The sequence below is a fragment of the Cucurbita pepo genome, chromosome LG03 (genome assembly GCF_002806865.2).
Source record: "Cucurbita pepo subsp. pepo cultivar mu-cu-16 chromosome LG03, ASM280686v2, whole genome shotgun sequence".
Taxonomy (NCBI): Eukaryota; Viridiplantae; Streptophyta; class Magnoliopsida; order Cucurbitales; family Cucurbitaceae; genus Cucurbita; species Cucurbita pepo.
In genome coordinates, this window is record NC_036640.1 from 13,519,711 (window position 1) to 13,537,613 (window position 17,903).

At 37.4% G+C, this 17,903-nt stretch overlaps 7 protein-coding genes across 10 annotated transcripts in view; 2 read left to right on the forward strand and 5 right to left on the reverse strand.

Annotated features, from left to right (window-relative positions):
• LOC111790621 (serine/arginine-rich splicing factor RS31-like) overlaps positions 1 to 320 on the reverse strand; it is a 4,230-nt gene extending 3,910 nt beyond the window's left edge. Inside the window, exon 1 of one of the 3 annotated variants that reach the window (XM_023671600.1) lies at positions 188 to 320. The gene's annotated coding sequence lies outside the window, so the exon portion shown is untranslated. The remainder of the gene's footprint in view (positions 1 to 187) is intronic. The other 2 variants (XM_023671601.1, XM_023671602.1) reach the window with 2 other exon arrangements.
• Positions 1 to 10,745, forward strand: part of LOC111790627 — a 19,608-nt gene extending 8,863 nt beyond the window's left edge. Inside the window, exons 2-5 of one of the 2 annotated variants that reach the window (XM_023671612.1) lie at positions 7,859 to 8,105; positions 8,178 to 8,438; positions 9,955 to 10,114; positions 10,224 to 10,745. In XM_023671612.1, the coding sequence (XP_023527380.1) occupies positions 7,899 to 8,105; positions 8,178 to 8,438; positions 9,955 to 10,114; positions 10,224 to 10,402 (807 nt within the window). In that variant the 5' untranslated portion in view covers positions 7,859 to 7,898 and the 3' untranslated portion in view covers positions 10,403 to 10,745. The remainder of the gene's footprint in view (positions 1 to 7,858; positions 8,106 to 8,177; positions 8,439 to 9,954; positions 10,115 to 10,223) is intronic. The other variant, XM_023671613.1, reaches the window with a different exon arrangement.
• Positions 656 to 2,553, reverse strand: LOC111790617 (pentatricopeptide repeat-containing protein At5g08510). Its single transcript, XM_023671597.1, has 2 exons — positions 1,547 to 2,553; positions 656 to 1,298 (listed from the first exon to the last, which is right to left on the reverse strand). Exons 1-2 carry the CDS (start codon positions 2,471 to 2,473, stop codon positions 693 to 695), a joined length of 1,533 nt encoding a protein of 510 aa, XP_023527365.1. The 5' UTR covers positions 2,474 to 2,553; the 3' UTR covers positions 656 to 692.
• Positions 4,220 to 6,200, reverse strand: LOC111790620 (AAA-ATPase At2g46620-like). Its single transcript, XM_023671599.1, has one exon. It carries the CDS (start codon positions 5,925 to 5,927, stop codon positions 4,482 to 4,484), a length of 1,446 nt encoding a protein of 481 aa, XP_023527367.1. The 5' UTR covers positions 5,928 to 6,200; the 3' UTR covers positions 4,220 to 4,481.
• Positions 10,746 to 12,202: 1,457 nt separating the features above from the next.
• Positions 12,203 to 12,953, reverse strand: LOC111790632. Its single transcript, XM_023671621.1, has 2 exons — positions 12,772 to 12,953; positions 12,203 to 12,686 (listed from the first exon to the last, which is right to left on the reverse strand). Exons 1-2 carry the CDS (start codon positions 12,930 to 12,932, stop codon positions 12,284 to 12,286), a joined length of 564 nt encoding a protein of 187 aa, XP_023527389.1. The 5' UTR covers positions 12,933 to 12,953; the 3' UTR covers positions 12,203 to 12,283.
• A 989-nt stretch (positions 12,954 to 13,942) lies between these two features.
• On the forward strand, positions 13,943 to 15,652 carry LOC111790636 (cytochrome b5-like). The gene is made up of 4 exons (XM_023671624.1): positions 13,943 to 14,046; positions 14,152 to 14,253; positions 14,999 to 15,065; positions 15,166 to 15,652. The coding sequence occupies exons 2-4, from the start codon at positions 14,167 to 14,169 to the stop codon at positions 15,474 to 15,476; spliced, it is 465 nt and encodes a 154-aa protein (XP_023527392.1). The 5' UTR covers positions 13,943 to 14,046; positions 14,152 to 14,166; the 3' UTR covers positions 15,477 to 15,652.
• A 475-nt stretch (positions 15,653 to 16,127) lies between these two features.
• On the reverse strand, positions 16,128 to 17,902 carry LOC111790624 (uncharacterized membrane protein At1g16860-like). Its single transcript, XM_023671609.1, has 4 exons — positions 17,511 to 17,902; positions 17,021 to 17,176; positions 16,526 to 16,737; positions 16,128 to 16,442 (listed from the first exon to the last, which is right to left on the reverse strand). Exons 1-4 carry the CDS (start codon positions 17,826 to 17,828, stop codon positions 16,217 to 16,219), a joined length of 912 nt encoding a protein of 303 aa, XP_023527377.1. The 5' UTR covers positions 17,829 to 17,902; the 3' UTR covers positions 16,128 to 16,216.
• Between the last annotated feature and the right edge of the window lies 1 nt (position 17,903).

A 17,903-nucleotide genomic window follows, 5' to 3' on the forward strand; every position in this document is an offset into this window, starting at 1 on the left:
CCCCCCCAAAAAAAAAAAAAAATTGATAAGCAACTTCATGAACTTGAAATGAGCTATTTCCTTTCCAATCAAACCACAAAAGATAAATGGGATTAGAGGAAACAAAACAATCGTAAAAGAAGAACTAACTTTCAGGGTTTAACCAGAAACAAAACGATCAACCATCAAAGGATTAAAGATAACAAACCTTGTGGATTCTCGGATTCGAACGGAAGAGAAAAACCCTAGGAGAGAGGAAGAGAAAGCCCGAGTCGTTTCTTACGAGCCTTGATGATCCAATTCTGTTCATTTTAAATAGCGAAAGCGAGCCCTAGCATTGATGTTGTACATTTCCGACCGTCCGATTAGCTGACTTTTTTTTTTATTAAAAGACCTTCCTTCAATGAAGCCGAATGATTTTCTCCCCCCCCCCCCAAAAAAAAAAAAAAGCTNTATAAAAGTATATATATATTTTTTTTTTGGAACTAAATGAAAACAATAAATTAATATACTTTCATAACTTTTTAAATTAACACATTCCTTTTTATTAGAAATGTAACAAAATTGAAATTTCAAACTTAATAAATATAAAATTAAAATTTTAAGAATTTAATTAAAAAAAAAATTCAAAAACTTGTTAGACGCCGAACTGAAACTCAAGGAGACTTTTCAAACATTAGAAACCAAACTGCTGCTAATAATAATAAATACACTCATATGTATGAAGAATACAGTAGTTCTTCTTCACCTTCGTTTTGGTTATGAAGTTTAATAATGGCATAAACGGCATGAAGTAAAGCATATATTTCATCACTCTTCGGATGTGATCTATCTTCCACAATGAACTCATGAATCCCATCTCCCACTTCAATATAACTACATCCTGCTCTCTTCCTGATATGCCCTCCCTTCATCATCTTCCTCACCCTCGCAACTCCGGACCAATCCCCGGCCGATGCGTAAATGTTTGAGAGAATGACGTAGTTTCCAGGGTTCCATGGCTCCAGCTTGAATAAGGACTCAGCTGCTACTTCACCCAGTTCAACATTGCCGTGGAAGCTGCAAGCTCCCAGAAGAGCTCCCCATATAACAGAATCAGGAAGCATTGGCATGCTCTGAATGAGGCTGTAAGCTTCTTCTATCTCTCCCGCCCTGCCCAATAGGTCGACCAAGCACCCATAGTGCTCTAATTTGGGAGCAATTTGAAACTTTCTCTCCATTGATTCAAAGAGTTGTCGACCTTTCGCAACCATGCCCCCGTGAGTGCAAGCCAAGAGCAGCCCTACAAATGTCACGTCATCGGGTCTTGTTCTTTGCATCTGTTACGACAATACAATTAGCTTTTAAGAACAATGCCATAACGCATCAGCTTCAACGTTTTAGATCTAGCAGTAGTTTACATGCATCAAAGTAGGAGATTATGTCAAGCATACAAATGAGAACATGTCAAGAACACACATAAAAGATGAAGTATAACATACTCTACCCACTTAAATATCTGAATTTATTGGTGATTTAGAAACTAAAATCCAAACCAAACAGAGGAAGAAGGATACAGAAGGCTCACCAACATTTGATCATAAAGCTGAAGAGCATCACAGCATCTTCCATGAACAGCCAATCCCATTATCATGGTATTCCATGAGCACAAATTTCTTTTGCTTCCAATCTCATCAAAAACTCGCCTAGCTTCCTCAATGTTACCGCACCTAGCATGCACTTCCAGTATCGCATTGCTCACATACAAGTTTTTGAAAAACCCATTCTTCCGAGCGTAGGCTTCAATCCTCTTCCCAATATCCAACGCCCCAAGATGGGCACAGGCAGGAAGAACACTGGCTATGGTCACCTCATTCGGTTTAGTGCCTTTCTCGTTTTCCAACCTCAGAAACATCTCCAAGGCCTTCGCATACTTTCCATTCTGCGCATATCCAGATATCAAGGCTGTCCAAGAGATCACATTTCTCGTAGGCATTTTGTCGAACAAGTCCAATGCTGCCCCCATGTACCCGGACCTCGCATAACCTGCAATCATCGAATTCCAAGTGGGTATATCTCGAACAGGCTTTTCATCAAACAGTTGGCGTGCAGACTTCAAAATCCCCAATTTCCCATACATGTCCAACAACGCCGTCAAAGCAAATACATCGGAGGCAAATCCGGACTTACAGAAATGGGAATGAAGCATCTGACCAGGGTAAGCATTTAAAAAGGAAGCGCATGCGGGAAAGAGAAAGGTGAATGAATGGTGATTGGGAGAGCAACCTTGGAGGCACATTTGATAGTAAAGCAACCAGCATCGGTGGTGGTGACCAATGGAAGAAAATGTTTGAATAAACTTGTTGTAAAGAAAAACAGAAGGTTTAGGAATAAGGTCGAAGAGGGTGCAAGCATACGGTAGATTTGGGATCTGCAGGAGTTTTTCGATGAGGAATTTGGTATAATCTACGCCGTTTCTGAGGCTGTAGGCATGAATCTGCTTCAATTGGTTCATAACACTTCCGCACCATATAGCATACCAATTACCTTGTAAATGCAGCGGCCGGATCTTGAAGACGAAAAATTCAAATTTTACCAACCACTCTGGCCGAGCTTCGAAACAAATGACCTGTGAACCAATTGAGGCTAGAGCAAGCAAATACTATTGTTTCTGATTAATTGAGTGTGTAAAAATTAAAAATAAATGTTAAAAAAATAGCACTATTTAATATTAATTTGTACAGTTTCTTTGATTGACTCCACTATTATTATTATAATTATTATAATTATTATAATTATTATTTTGGGGGAAAAAAGCATTTAAATATTGTGGGAAATGTGGAGGAAAATGTTGGTAACAGGGCGTATAATGAGTTTGGTCGTGCATGTGCACCTATTACTGCTCTATTATTAATGCCTTTCACGTGTGTTATTCATCGCCCTTACTAATGATGAAGCTTAAATATTTTAGGAAACTATTTCAATTTTTAAAATTAGCTTTTAATAATCTTTAACCAAAATTTTGTGTCTAATCGAAAATGGTAATAATCGGTATAAAGAATAATTTAAAGTTTTATGGATATGAAAAATATTTGAAACTTCTAAAATATTGATTGATTATGGTTAGAAGTATGATTAATGTGAGTTTTAATTTATACTATTTGATCCAAGAGTGGGATGAGTTTAATTTATTATTTAAATTTAATTAGACAATCTGTAATAAAATAACAATCTCTCGATCCATTCAAATCCTCAAACTTTAAAATTGTTTTTAACCAAGATTGGTGGATGTTTTTTCTTAGTCATTTTAATATCCGATTTCAAATTTGAAAAATACACTGAAATATATTTTTTAGTTATATTTTTATTGATTTTCATTTGGTCCATAGATTTTAATATTTTACAATTATACTCTTAAATTTCAATTAATGTTATTTATAGTTAATTAATTTAAATTAATTATAGTGTGTGTTCTTTTTTTTTAAATTTATTTTAGTAATTATATGAAACTAGTGAACATTAATTTAATTATAGCTAATTAATTATTTTAAATTAATTACTGGACATTAATACTTACATATCCAGTGAAAATCAAAGGTCATGAAGATTACTACTAAAATTTTGAAATCTGAAAAGTAAACTTTGAATTGAAAAGCTAAAACATTTAAAAAATATATATGGACCAAATAAAAACGTTAAAATATTGGACTAAAAATTAAAATCTATATTGATTTATTAGTATAAAGAGAGAGGGAGGGGTCACAACTCAGCAAGTTAGGGTTGGGAAGATTGGAAGCGGGCTACTCATAATCGACAGCTGGGGATGACTGAACACATAATTGCACCCACTATTATTGGGTTTAATTAATTTATTTATTTTCTTTTTTAATTATTATTATCCCATTCTAATTCCAATTCAACACAACCCACACCCACGTGTAAAATACTAAGCTTTACGATTTTTGAAAGAAAAGAAAAAATAAATATATATTGGGAATAGAATTAGAAAGAAACAAAAGCAGGCAGGGTGCGTTGGGTTGTGTCCAGGCGTGTGGAGTGAGGCTAAAATTAAACCCAGAGGACAGGATCCCTAGATACAGCACACCCGGACACCCACCCTTAATTTTAGACCCAACATTTCTATGGTCATTATTATCTCTTCTTCATACCCCATTCATATCTCCACATCTCTTTCTTTTCATTTTATTTCTAATTCCATAATATAATAAAATTTAAATTAAAAAAAAAAAAAAAAAGGAAATTTGAAAATATTTCCTATGGTTGTTTGTATTAATGAGGAAAATAGTAACGCATTTACAATTTCCACAACAAGTGTGACCAAATTAAAGCATTTTTTTTTTCCATACAAATTTGTTACCCAAGAAGGGCAGAAAATAAATAAATCTGACACAATCAAAATAATCTCCCTATCTAAGCCTCCCCCCCCCCCCCCCAAATCCAGTACCTGCGAGCCCATGGCAGAAAATTACTTCCTCCATTGGGATTCCGCCACGTCCGTAAAATCAACTATCTTTCCGCATAGGAGACGTATCGAACGTCTGAGATATTTTGTTGCTTTTCATCCTTAGAAACCCGTACAATTTTCTCAGCTCTTTTCCGGTCTGAGTGTTTTCGCTGCACAATACGCCGCCTGATTCGACGGATTCGGCGACGGACTTCCTCGACCCGCAGTCGCTCAGTCGCCGTCCGATGCTGCTGATTCTCCGTCGCTCGACGTCTGTCTGTAACGCCGTGATGACCGATTTTATTGCACGGCTAGGCGAGTTTCGGTTCGTGATCATCAACTCGCTGATCTCGGCCGGGCTTAAACTGGCGCCGTTTTGGAATATTTCTTCAACCTGAGGGAACAATTTGTGATCCTTCACGCCTAGGTAGTTGTTTGCGAGATTCTTGAAAGCAGAGAAATCGCAGAGTGGAAAATGGATGTGAACATCGATACGGCCAGGTCGGAGAACCGCCGGGTCAACCAGGTCTTTGCAATTGACGGTGAAAACCATCACTCTCTCCTCCGCGCAGCACGATGTTAATATTCCATCCATGAAGTTCAGTAACGCCGATAGGCTCAACGTCGACGATTTGTCCATCAGAAACCGATCAAGATCCTCGACGACGATTATCGACTTGGTCGTGGTCTGTAGCAGAAGAAGCTTGAGATCAGAATCATCGGAGACTTTGAAGAGGTCGATATCGTAGACATTGTAGGAGAGGAAATTCGCCATAGCGGCGACGAAGCTAGATTTTCCAGTTCCGGAAGGGCCGTATAGAAGGTAACTTCGTTTCCAAACTCTGCCTAATCTGTGGTAATATTGTTTGGATTTGAGAAACGATTCGAGATCGGATTTGACCCTTTCTTTGAGATCTGTTTCCATGGAAATCGAATCGAAAGTGGATGGATGTTTGAATTGAATCGATTTCCATCTTGTATCCGACTGATTATTAGGTTTTGAATTCATAAAAAGCTTCAAGTCCCCTTTCCTCTGCTCAATCACATCGGCAGTTAGGGTATGAATGTGCTGAAGATAAGGGCGGAGGATTCGGCGCTTATCAGCCTTTCGAATCCTCAACACAAAATTTCTGGAACCATTTTCTTCATTGGTCCAAAGCAGTTTCGCCCCCAAAAAATTGTCCTGAACCGTCTGATTGGAATCCAGGCGGAGAATAATGTCATTGGGGGCGTTTCCGGTGATGAGATTGGTGAAGTCGGAATCCTCCAGGGACGATAAAGACGTAAGATAAGCAGAGACTTTTCGATATAGGTGATTCTGTTGAGAACTTTGATTGAATTCCGGGATTCTGAAAGACTGGTAAACATGGAAACAATCTTCTAGGTTTCTCCACCATTTCTTGACCACGAAAACGAATCCGGTCCTGAATAAAACAATCCGCAACAACCAACAGAAACAAATTCCGATGAAGATTACAAAAAACAATCTGAAAAACAACTCCATGTCGCCTCCTCAGCCACACCCAATGGAAAAGGAAAAACAAAAACACAGAATCCCTAGAAGATCAAACCCAGAGTAGAAGACACAGCATATTTAGAAGAATCAATAGAAACCCAACAAGGGTAGAAGGCCCAGGTTTAACGGGGGCCAAAACCCAGGTTACAGAGAGAGGGAAAGGGTCAAGCAGGAGGAGATATATATATAGATATACATATATATATCTATATCTATATATAGTTTTTTAGATGGAAGAAGAAAAAAAAAAACTAAAAAGAATTGGAGAAAGAGAGAGGCATGATGAGGAGGAGGAGGAGGAGGAGGAGGAAGAAGAAGAAGATGAATTGCGGGTTTTGGGTTGTGTTCTTGCTTTGGGTATTCGGCCTCTAAATTCAACCCCAGTCCATCGCATTCCCCTGCTAATTACCTCTCTTCACCTTTTATATATCTTTTTTAATCCCTCAATTAACTCTCTAAGTTGCTTTTAAATTTTAAAATCTTCCCAACTTTCCCTTCAATTTTATTTTATATTATATTTAACAGATCAATTTCAGATATAAAATTAAATTAAGACTCTAAATGGTAATTAAGCCCACATGAAGGAACCAAGTTGGTAATTAACCCCAACAAATAAATAAATAAATAAATAAAAATTTGTTTATATGGTTGTTGTTTAGGAGCATGGCTTAATGATGAGTCCTTTTATTTGGTATAATCAAAATTTTGGGTATGAGATGATATGATTACTAGGGACCATAACTAAAACTCTATAAACAAATGGATGGGAAGCAACTTTATTTATTCCTTTATTTATTAATTTTCAATTATGGTGGCTACCAATCACTCACACCAACACAGAATCAATCTTATTTTTAAATCATTTCAAACTAATTATTTTCCCTTTTTTTCGTTAATTTAAATATTAATTATATTTTTTAATATTTACAGAGTAAGTTTCATTAAATATACTATAATTTAGCAATTAAAACATCAATTGTTTTAAATATTGATTCCAATATTCATAACTAAAATGTTTAGATTATTATGCTACATATGTTTCTTTTTTTTTTTTTCTTTTTGGACTTACAAGTCACATGAATTACTATTTAATTTTTTTCCCCCTTTAAAAGGTTTTCGAATCCACCAAAAAATCACTTTATTTTTTTTTTCTTTTCAAAAGCTTCTCCATGTCTACCTAAAAGTAGAGGTTAAAAAAAAAAAATTATTGTGTTTATGATAAAAATTATTTTAGCTATTTTTAAATCATTTTTAAATAAGTTTTTAATTTGAGTTTTATTCCAAAAATTTAAAAGAATTATAATCAATTTTGAGTCGTAATATTTATACCATTACGTACTCATTTGGATTATATTAATAAGGTTATTATTTGAATTTAAAGAGACTTAATTAGGAAGAAATAAAAAAAAATTATGGCTCGAAATTTATGTTCAATTATGGTATACATGTATAATTAGAGAACAAATTAAATCACTGTGTAGTTTGGATTATTACTTTCGAATTATATGAATATTTGTGTCACTTTCTAATATGATATATTTGTTTTTTTTGGTAACTTTTTAATGTTAGCTTGTAATAATTGGTATGGAATACCCAAAGTAATTATGATGTAATTGTTAAAGTTTTAGAAAACTGGAAATAGAAAGGATTAAAGCCATAATTGAGTGATTAAAATATTAAACCAAGTTAATCGGAACAGCGTGTCGTTCCCGCGTGTACTTGTTTGGAAGGTTCGAAATTGGGCCCAGTTGTGGCATGTGGGACCCATTCGCCAAGACAGAATATGAGCCGTTCATTTCATTTGCGTCAGCAACTGAATCAATCCTATAACTTTACTTTGTAGGCGCGGCAAAGCAAAAGTAGCCCCATCGCTTCGCTTATCCTTTTGTTTCTTCTCCACTCTTCTTTGCCCATCGCCCCTTTCTCTCTCTGTTTCCTTTCCGCCAGAAGAATCTGAGCATGGCCATTACTCTCAGCCTTCCAAAACTCCCCATTATTGCTCCCATTGCTTCCTCCAAGCTTCCACTTCCCTCCATTCCAACCAAATTGCACTTCTCTCAAAACCCCAAATCTCCGCGCACTTTCTTCGTTCAGAGTGTTCGTAATCTCAAACCCTATACCCTTCCCCTTACCGCTCTCACATTGCCATTCTTCCTTCATCCACAGGTCGGTTTCTATCTCTTCTTCCGGTTTTAGTTTGTGGGATTCTCGGGTTCGATTCCTTTTGATTGGTTTCAGGATGCACTTGCTGCTGGAGGGGAGTTTGGGATTTTGGAGGGAAGATCAATTGCCCTCATCCACCCTGTTGTTATGGGTGGTCTTTTTGTCTGGACACTCTGGGCTGGCTATTTGGGCTGGCAATGGCGGCGAGTCAGGACGATTCAGAATGAAATTAATGAGCTCAAGAAGCAAGTGGTGCCTGCGGCAGTAGCCCCAGATGGGAAGCCTGTTCAAGCACCTCCATCTCCCACGGAATTGAAGATTCAGCAGCTCACAGAGGTATGTCCGAACCTAACTAATTATCTATTGCTAGACCCAAAATCTCAATTATGGGTGAGTCTGGATTGTGTTTGTGACGAATATGGGTAGAATTAAGGGAATGGAGACCTAAGAAGGAGAAGAAAAGAAGGAATAGAAAAGGCATAATCCTTATTCCTTTCAATGTAGACATAGCGATTCTTAGCATGCCAACAACTAGATTTCTATTAGTATCCCTAGAGGAAAATAAGTGGGATCAGAGCCACGTTCTAAACTCTAATGGGCAAATGGGCATGGATAGACAATACTGATATACTTCAACACTGCGCCATGTTAATTTCTAAAAAAAAAAAATAAGATGCGACATAACGTGGACACAACTTTTTAATATATAGACCTATGTAGGGATGTATGTGTTGAAACGTCTAGTAGTTCATATGCAAATTTAATAAGCCACAACCCATTTAAGAGAAAATAGCATTGCCCAATTGGTCAAGTTATTTATCTCCTCAAACAGACCAAACCTTCAAATTCTTGCACCTGCATTTGAACTAAAAAATTTGGTTACCATTAACAAAATCAAATCAACACGCTAGTCTATATCATAAAAAATAATGTTATGATCTAATGAGAATTCTTACGTACGCAGATAATAAACTAAATATGGACCAAATGAATGTATAGGCTACAAAGATTGAATCGTTACATAATACAAGTGATACTTAGTTTTTAATGAGATTTTTCATGATAGGGATTAAGTTATTACAAATTTAAAAGTATAAGTCAAAGTTGAAGGACTAAATAACTATAAATTTAAAAGTACATGGTCCGAATTATTTGATAATGTCATCTATATCTGAGTTTTATTCAACTATACATTCATTCTACAAGAGTAAATAAGTCAACTCAAATAAAAGTAAACTCTTGAAGTGGTAGAGGTTAGATGGATGGTGATTGTTTATAGAAATTTTATTTATTTCTTTTGTTATTATTTAATTTGTGTGTGAAAAGATTGTTGAAAGTGCAGCTGTATAAGTGGTGAACAGTTGTTACGGCCTAAGCCCACCGCTAGCGATATTGTTCTCTTTGAGTTTTCCTTCAAGGTTTTAAAACACGTCTGCTAGGAAGAGATTTCCACATCCTTATAAAAAAAAATGTTTCGTTCCCCTTTCCAATTAATGTGGGATCTCACAATCCACTCCCATTCGGCGCCCATCGTCCTCGCTGGCACGCGTTCCTTTCTCTCCAATCGACGTGTGATCTCACAATAGTGCTATGTGGTTAACTCTATTTGGAAGATTGTTTGAAGGAATAGTAGGAGGTGGTCCAATGGTGTAGAAAGGAAATAGAGATCATAGGTATATAATTTTGTGGTAGAATCTGAATCTGAAGAGTTGACTTATTTGATTGATTCTTATATCTTAGAATAGAACAGATTCCTTTGATTCTGGTAATTCCATAATCAAAATAGAATGGATTAGTCCATCTACTGAATGCTTTCCCAACATATCTGATACCATTGGTGTTCGAACTTCAGGAGAGGAAAGAGCTGATCAAAGGGTCCTTCAGAGATAGACACTTCAATGCTGGTTCCATAATATTAGGATTCGGAGTTTTGGAAGCAATCGGTGGAGGCTTAAATACATGGCTTAGAACAGGAAAGCTTTTTCCAGGCCCTCATTTGTTTGCAGGAGCAGGTAAAGCAAAGGCTTTTGCATCTGAAGCCTTTCTTTTACAAGTTTCTCTACGTAGTTGTTGTGATCTGATATGCATTTTGCGTTTATTTTGTTGGTAATGAACGAGCAGGGATAACTGTTCTGTGGGCGCTGGCAGCTGCTCTTGTACCTGCAATGCAGAAGGGAAATGAGACAGCCAGAAATCTTCACATTGCGCTGAATGCATTAACTCTCGTACTCTTTGTATGGCAGATCCCCACTGGACTTGACATTGTCCTCAAAGTGTTTGAATTCACTACCTGGCCTTAATTTAGTGTTAGTTGTATGTAAACTTCCTTCCCTTTTCCTCGTGATTTCTTTCCACTTTCCCATCTCCCTGCAAATCTTCTTAACCATCTCTTGGTATAGCCCTAGACACCCTCAACCCTGCTCTCCATTGCCTCAATCCAACTACTATCATACACAAGAACGTGCTGTCTGGCGAGCACAAGCACCGCCTTCCTCCCTCTCACTTGTATCAGATACAGAAGTAAGTGTGTCCAATAGAATCTATCTCTGTTATTTCTTCATTGTTTGCATATTGGAATCCTAATATAGGGCTATACATATCGATATATTCAAGCATTAATAATTCCTGATTTATTTTCTGTGATTTTGGTAATATTCTTCCTGGATTTTGTTAATTAATCTACTTTTGAAAAATAATTATATTGTTTTTTGTTTTTAATTTTATGGCAAATAATCATACTAAGATTCCTTATATTTTTTCCTCAAAATTTTATTCTCTTCCTTCGAGATAAAGAAATGAAAATACTTGATGACGGTTCGTATAATACGTCTTTTTCTTTGAGAAGAAATTATGTTATATTCTATTGAAATCTAAAGAAATGACACGTCTAGATAGTAGTTCTATGTGTGGAACTAAATGGAAAGTATAATTGTACAAATAAATGTATATTGATGGGTAAGGATAGTTTTTAAATAAATAAATAATATTAAGTATAATCTTAAAAAGATTATTAATATAAAGGCTAAATAGTTGGGGAAAAAGAAAAAAAAGAGTTTTTATTATTTTTTTGTTTTTTTGTTTTGGTGTATAAAAAACATGTGTTTATCACAATATTTGGATTGCTTGAATTGGTGAGAAGAATGAAAGACCCAAATTATTCGTTGCTTTTGGTGTGATCTTTCGTTGTGTTCTGTTGTTCATCGTTTTCCCTATAAATACCCACAAAACTCAAACCCCTTTGACCATCTCTCTCATCCTTTTTTAAAATTTTTAATTATTTATTATTATTATTATTATGGCAAATCTTCCTGGTTTTGGCCGTTCATGGCCACGCCTCTCATCTTTACCTCGCCCTGGCAGTGCCTCACGATCTGAAGTTCGAGCGTCGACGGCGCTCACAGAGCTAGAAGCCTTTTCCTCTGCTCCCACCGCCACTGGTATTCTTCGAACTTCTCCGCCGCCGCCGCCTTCGTCTCCTAAATATAGCGGCAAGGCAGCATGTCCTCCGACTGAGAGCGTCTCCGGCAAGGCCCAGCAGAAGCAGCATCAGCAGCTGCAAAGTGAAGACATAAACATGGAAGGGGAGAACGTGGGCGCCGTCATGCACATCGCTCAATCATCCGATGCCCTACAAATCCAGAAGAAAAAGCAGAGTAAGGAAAGCGAAGAGAAAGAGGAGAAATGGAGTTGGAATTTGTACAGTTCGTGGGCGCCGTTCATCAACACCAATTTTCAAAGTGTCAACAATTCCCTTATGTACAGTTCGTCTTTAACCCACCGCGATCCAGGCCTGCACCTTGCTTTCTCCAAGAGCACCAACCATGGCGATCCTCTTGATCATGATTCAACCCACTAAATCAAGCTGATTATGCCCTAAAATATAATTCTAAATATAGTAATAATTGCACCATCCTATTATCATATATATATATATATATATCATTGTAATCATCCATCCATTTGCTTAATAAACATATTCATTTAATATAAATCTCAACTAATCACACAATAGAATGGGTGTAAAAGCTCAAAACAGAGATTTTTGCACAATTGTAAGAAAATTGTAAGAAATATTCAAACCATGTGTGAGATCGATTACATAATTCAAAACAGAACATAATCCATTTTATTCTCATAAGATAATAATATATATAATATAATATTATTTGTAGTTTCTTTTTCTAGAGTATTCCGTGGTGTTGCTTCCGGGAGAAAGCGAGGTGCAAACCGGGGTGACGGTGAGCCAAAGATGCATCGAAAACAAGGGAATTGTTTAGGGTTTGAAAATTGTTGTTCAGAAAAGTGGTTGTCGGCAGCGATGAGGAAGCGGGTGCTTTTTGGGCGCCGGGCTTGTGGTGTTTAGAAGCGTCCTTGTGTTGATCATTGAGAGTGTCGTCGACGTTGCTCACTACACCCCTCGCCGTCTCTTTCTTCTTTACAACATGTCCCCCTTCCCCTTTTGAGGACTCGACAATTTCCATCACCGCCCCAACATTTTCTCCCGCGATGTTTATTGCATTTGGCTGCTGCGCCTTCTGGGTCTTGCCCTTGTGGACCATCGCCTTCTGTTTGGGCTCGGGTGACCTGAGTTCAAAATATGAACAAGTTTTAAGATTTTTATTAAGTAATGGACCTATATTACAAAAGGGTTAGTGTTGGAATATGATACTTAGGGTTAGTGTTGGAGGCCATCCGCGGTGGAGAAGCAGGACGGGGCTCAGTGGTGGGCGAGGTAGGTCGGGGTTCCGTTGAAGGATAGCGCGGGGCGGGGGCAGTGGGGCGGTTGACCGAAGAGAAACGGTATAAGGAACGACCAAAGCGAGCGGCCATAATGAAAGGAGGAAGATATTATATGGGGAAATGAATCAATGAGATGGGAGTGTTGAGTTTAGGGTTATTTATATTAAGAGCCCAAGACAACATTAAGTACAAGAGAGACAGATTAGAAGGAAAGTATCAGATTCAAACCTCACGTATGCTCTACAAAAGCCCTTTATATTAATTAATTCCCATATCAGCCCCACGACGACTATGTAGCCCGAGGAACAACCTCTGATCTATCCAGCCCCACGACTATGTAGCCCTCGAACAACCTCTGAGTCTACATATGAGGTCTATCCAGCCCTCGAACAACCTCCCCTTAATCGAGGGTCAACTCCTTTCTATAGAGCTAGCCTCCCCTGAAGTCCTTTGAGTGAATACATGATCATTCCCATGTTTGGCCATGCATACTCCCTCCAAATAATTCTCAACCCACCCGTCAAGGTCAACCTCTGAAAATTAATTATTTAAGAAATTATTTCTGTGAAAATATTGATAAGTTTGTCAATGGAATACTTGGAAATGTAACTAATTACTATTATTAAATTTCATATAAGGTAAGTTTTCATTAAAGTGGTGAAACGGCAACTAAGCATAAAACCATTCAATGAACTGTCAAGTATACGTTACAAATAATATACTAAATATATATTTTGATCCCTAATCTTTGGATATTTTATAATTTGGTCCCTATTTTTTATTTATTATTATTATTATTATTATTTTTTTTTTTTGTCAACTAATAAATAATATATTGTGTGAGGTAATATAATGAGAGTATATTGACAAGAATTTAAATATAAAAGATTGATTTGAAATTTTAAAAGAAAAAAAAAAAAAAAATTACGCGTGGCCTAATCAGAATTAATGCAGATACACGTTTTAATCATGCACGACGTGGGGCCCGAAATTAAGGAAAAATTTGGGGTGAAGTTGGTAAAAATATATGAAAACAAGGAGTGAAGTGAAATTGTTGCAAGAAAACAAATCCATTCGCGGGGTGTCATTTAGCCAGCGAAACCGGCCAGATAAAAGTCGCAAGAAATGGCTGGTAGTGGTAGTCAATGGAGAAGAAACCGTGCTGATTTGGGCTGTTTCTCCAATTTCCTTCAACGTTCATTCTGTAAGTAACCCCACATTCTTCCTCGGTTCTTCCGTGTTTGATTCCTCTGATTCTCCAAGTTAATCGACTGCTTCATTGTGGATTGAGCTTCATTTTTCTTTGCAGTTGATTTTTTCAGAAATGGCTTCGGATCCTAAGGTTTTCGTCTTCGATGAAGTGGCTAAACACAATCACCAGCAGGATTGTTGGGTTATAATCTCTGGAAAGGTCTGATTCAACAATCTCTCTTCTAATCTTCATTTTGTCTAATTTTTGGTTTACAACTCGAATCGTATTTGCCAATGGAACAGTAGACTTAAATGAGATCCGATAGACGGATGGGAGATTGAGCCTATTTGTTTCTTCATCTTTCTCCTAACAATTTTTTAACTCATTACTCGAGAAACGACAGGAACTTGTTCTTCATCTTTTCTTCTGATGTGAAATCAGTTGTTGAGGATTAAAACATAAATCCTATCCATGTGTGAGACGTATTTCGTGGAATTCATTTAACAAGCACTTGTTCAAGAGGAAAAACTCTGGTATTGTAGTTTGCAATGAATCTAAGCTCCAACTTTCATCAAACAAGAATTTTAGGCCTCAAACTTCTTTTACGTTTAACAACATAGGAAGGAGATTTGATTTCCTCACTTAATCACATTTTCTCTCCCTTCAAACACCGATTTGGCCTCAAACATTCCTTTTCGGTCCATTTGCTCGAAATTTACAATTTAAACAACCATGCTCGTGAAATTCACTAATTCAACCACAAAACCCTGCAAAATCTTAGTCCTGCGAATAACAGATTATGTGTACTATCAGTTATCTCTGTATTCGTTCTTCTCCTAGATCTACCTAAAATAAGACACTTTCAATTTGGGTGATAAGATTTGTATTTTTTCTATCCTCTTCCTTTATATTGCTGTTGTGTTTCGTTGCCTTTCCCCAAAGTAGTTTTTGTGATCCATGTTAGGTGTATGATGTCACCTCCTTTCTAGAAGATCATCCTGGAGGTGATGAAGTCTTGCTGTTAGCTACTGGTAAGTCCAACTTGATTACTTTTTTCTATTTGAAGATATCGAACAAAAATAATCACACCACGTCATGAATGATCGGAGAAACAATCTTGAATGTGTGCAGAAAGAGATGCCACTGATGATTTTGAAGAAGTGGGTCACAGTTTAACTGCGTCGGAGCAAATGGAAGAATATTATGTTGGTAATCTGGACATGGCTACCCTTCCAAAGGCAGGTGCCAATCGACCACCAGCACCCCAATCGGGGACAGCGACAACAGCAGCAGCAAAACCAACGGCAGCAGCACCACCACCACCAACAACAACGTCATCAGATGAATCTCCAGGATCTTTGATAAAAGTATTGCAGGTTCTGATTCCCCTGCTGATTTTGGGTATTGCATTTTATATGCAATACTATGGCAAGAAACAGTAAGCGAAATTTGTCCAACCATAGATGCCTTGAGTTTTGCAATAAGCCAGAGCTGTGTAGTAGAAATTCTATCATGTTCTGTTGAAGACATTCTTTGTTATCTATCTAGGTTTCTCAGCCACAGCCTTCTTGCTAATATCTGAGAAGGGACTTTTCATTTGCCTCTTCTTCATTCCTTATCCTGTTTTCTGTCTTCTGTTCTACAATATTCAACTTTGTGTGCATGATTTAACATCATTAATTCACCAGGTATATCAGGTTCAATAACTCACCAGGTATATCAGGTTCAATGAAGTTGAAATAATGGGTTTGTCTAAAGTGGGCTCATTCTCACTTGCAGCCATCAACCTTTGAGATATCAATCTACTAAACTATGTATAGATTAATATTTTAATTAGTATAATTGAACTATCTATATATTTTCGATATAAAACACATCTATGAAATTTTTTCTTGAACCCGCTTTGTCATTTTTGTAGGAGTAACATTGTTTATTTCTTTTCTCAACTTTTTAAATAAATATTCATGATTATTTCTAAAATACTTATTTCTCGTTTTAACACCTAAGATCTATAGTTTTAGCTGATTAAAGCAGTGAAGGCTGAAACCTACGGACACGAACAAATGTAGCTCTGGAAACGAAAGGCGCAGAGATAGATGAACTGAAAGAAGATCAAAATTACTAATGATAAGCAAAAGGTTAGGAAGATTAAAATTTCCATCTACAACATACTGTTCAAGTCTCATATATCAGCCAACTGTTCTTGCTGACATAACGATCCCCGAACGAGCGAAGGGCCAGACATCTGTGAGACCCCAAGGACTAGTCCATCAATATCAATGGGAAGAAGAAGTTTCCGCCATGAACATCCGGTAGAGATTGCATCTGGAGGTTGAACTACTGTTAAATGACCGTTACTCTTATGCAACATTCCCATTACAGACACCAAGCTCCCTTCCTGAACATATCTGCTAAAATCACATGGAATTAGCTACTGAAATTACGGCCAAACATAGTCAAACAAACAGGTGCTATCACGACAAGCGGTTACCCCTCTTCAAGTCGAAGCACTCGAGCTTCGGTAGAAAGGTTTCGGTCTCTCAGCCATTTTCTCAAGGAAGAGGACAGAATCTTACGGTGTCTGGTAGTATTAACAAGCTTGCTCTCAATAATAAGAGGAACCAGTTTACTACCTGGGCCAGCCTGAACCATAGCTCTAATACCACTTTTTCTATCAGTTATGTAGAAATCCGTGGAGAACCTCTGCCAGGTAGAAATACCAGCACTGCGGTATTAATAATCTTAAACACATACCCATCATAACAAAAACCGATATCAAGGTCAAATAAAAATCCCAAAATGAGCAGATAAGGATGTCAAGATAATGAATACAACTGGAGACATTTGAACCATAAAGAAAAAATGGAGCTAAATGACATTTCTTTCACTTCATGCAGTAGCTTCCAAACAACATAAAGTGACATTGTTGCAAGAAAACAATAGAAACAAAGAAACGAAACGTTTGTTGGGAGTGGAATTTGCATACCTCACTGTATGCTAACTTCCAACCACAGTAAGGTTGGGTGACCTTTTGAAAAACCAGAGACATTCCTCTATATTCATATAGAGAAGTAGAAGCATAAATACACCCACTAGCCTTTTCATAGGATGATTCAAGGGAGACACTCCCGCACGAAGCAAACTGAATATGAAACAGCAAACAACATTAATCCTCCAATTCATCTGCAGGGTACTTAAGAACAACAATAAAATGAAATCCCAAAGAGCTAACATCAGCTATGTCAATGGTTTGAGTCTCCAAAATGTTAATGTCACAAGCAAGCGTTTTACAATCATCAACTCAACGGAAACATTTTCAGAAACTCTCATACGAATTGCTGAAAGGGAAAACAAAAATATGCAGAAACAAATCACACCCATGAGCGGTGGCTATTGAAAAGAGAAAATACAACCTACTCACGAAAATCTGATAACCCATTAAGCTGAAAAGGGAGAAGAAATTAGAGAAGGAATACCCCTGTAATCTTAACGAGTTGACCTTCGCAGGCAAGTGTGAGGTCGGAGTCGGGAAAAGAGTGAAGAAATGAGAGCATTGCAGCTTTGGAGGAGAAGTAGAGGCTATTCCAGAGGGCGAAAGCAGAGAGAAAGATGGCTAGAAGGAGGATAGAGACGAAGAAGAAGGCGTTGTGAACCACGGCGAGGACGAAAATGGAGACGGAAAATCCCAAAATGAAAAGGGGTATGAGAATGTAGAGAGCGGCGGAGGGAATGGGGTTGCAAGCGGTGTAATGGTGGTGTTTTACGGTGGGAGCTGCAATGGAGAGGTCGCTCATTACTCGCTCGTCTGTCGTCTCTGTGCAGGAGAATCAGCCGAAGCGAGGGGCAGTGCGGTTAATTGGTACCATAGT

What these genes read in the sequence shown, in the direction of transcription:
- LOC111790636 (XM_023671624.1), top strand. Translation starts at nt 14,167, where the DNA reads ATGGCTTCGGATCCTAAGGTTTTCGTCTTCGATGAAGTGGCTAAACAC. An exon ending in GGGTTATAATCTCTGGAAAG is followed by an intron (nt 14,254 to 14,998) that starts GTCTGATTCAAC and finishes GATCCATGTTAG; the next exon opens with GTGTATGATGTCACCTCCTT. An exon ending in AGTCTTGCTGTTAGCTACTG is followed by an intron (nt 15,066 to 15,165) that starts GTAAGTCCAACT and finishes GAATGTGTGCAG; the next exon opens with AAAGAGATGCCACTGATGAT.
- LOC111790620 (XM_023671599.1), bottom strand. Translation starts at nt 5,927, where the DNA reads ATGGAGTTGTTTTTCAGATTGTTTTTTGTAATCTTCATCGGAATTTGT.
- LOC111790617 (XM_023671597.1), bottom strand. Translation starts at nt 2,473, where the DNA reads ATGAACCAATTGAAGCAGATTCATGCCTACAGCCTCAGAAACGGCGTA. An exon ending in AGCTTTATGATCAAATGTTG is followed by an intron (nt 1,299 to 1,546) that starts GTGAGCCTTCTG and finishes TTGTCGTAACAG; the next exon opens with ATGCAAAGAACAAGACCCGA.
- LOC111790624 (XM_023671609.1), bottom strand. Translation starts at nt 17,828, where the DNA reads ATGAGCGACCTCTCCATTGCAGCTCCCACCGTAAAACACCACCATTAC. An exon ending in AACTCGTTAAGATTACAGGG is followed by an intron (nt 17,177 to 17,510) that starts GTATTCCTTCTC and finishes TTTCATATTCAG; the next exon opens with TTTGCTTCGTGCGGGAGTGT. An exon ending in GGAAGTTAGCATACAGTGAG is followed by an intron (nt 16,738 to 17,020) that starts GTATGCAAATTC and finishes TCTACCTGGCAG; the next exon opens with AGGTTCTCCACGGATTTCTA.
- LOC111790632 (XM_023671621.1), bottom strand. Translation starts at nt 12,932, where the DNA reads ATGGCCGCTCGCTTTGGTCGTTCCTTATACCGTTTCTCTTCGGTCAAC. An exon ending in GCCTCCAACACTAACCCTAA is followed by an intron (nt 12,687 to 12,771) that starts GTATCATATTCC and finishes TTTTGAACTCAG; the next exon opens with GTCACCCGAGCCCAAACAGA.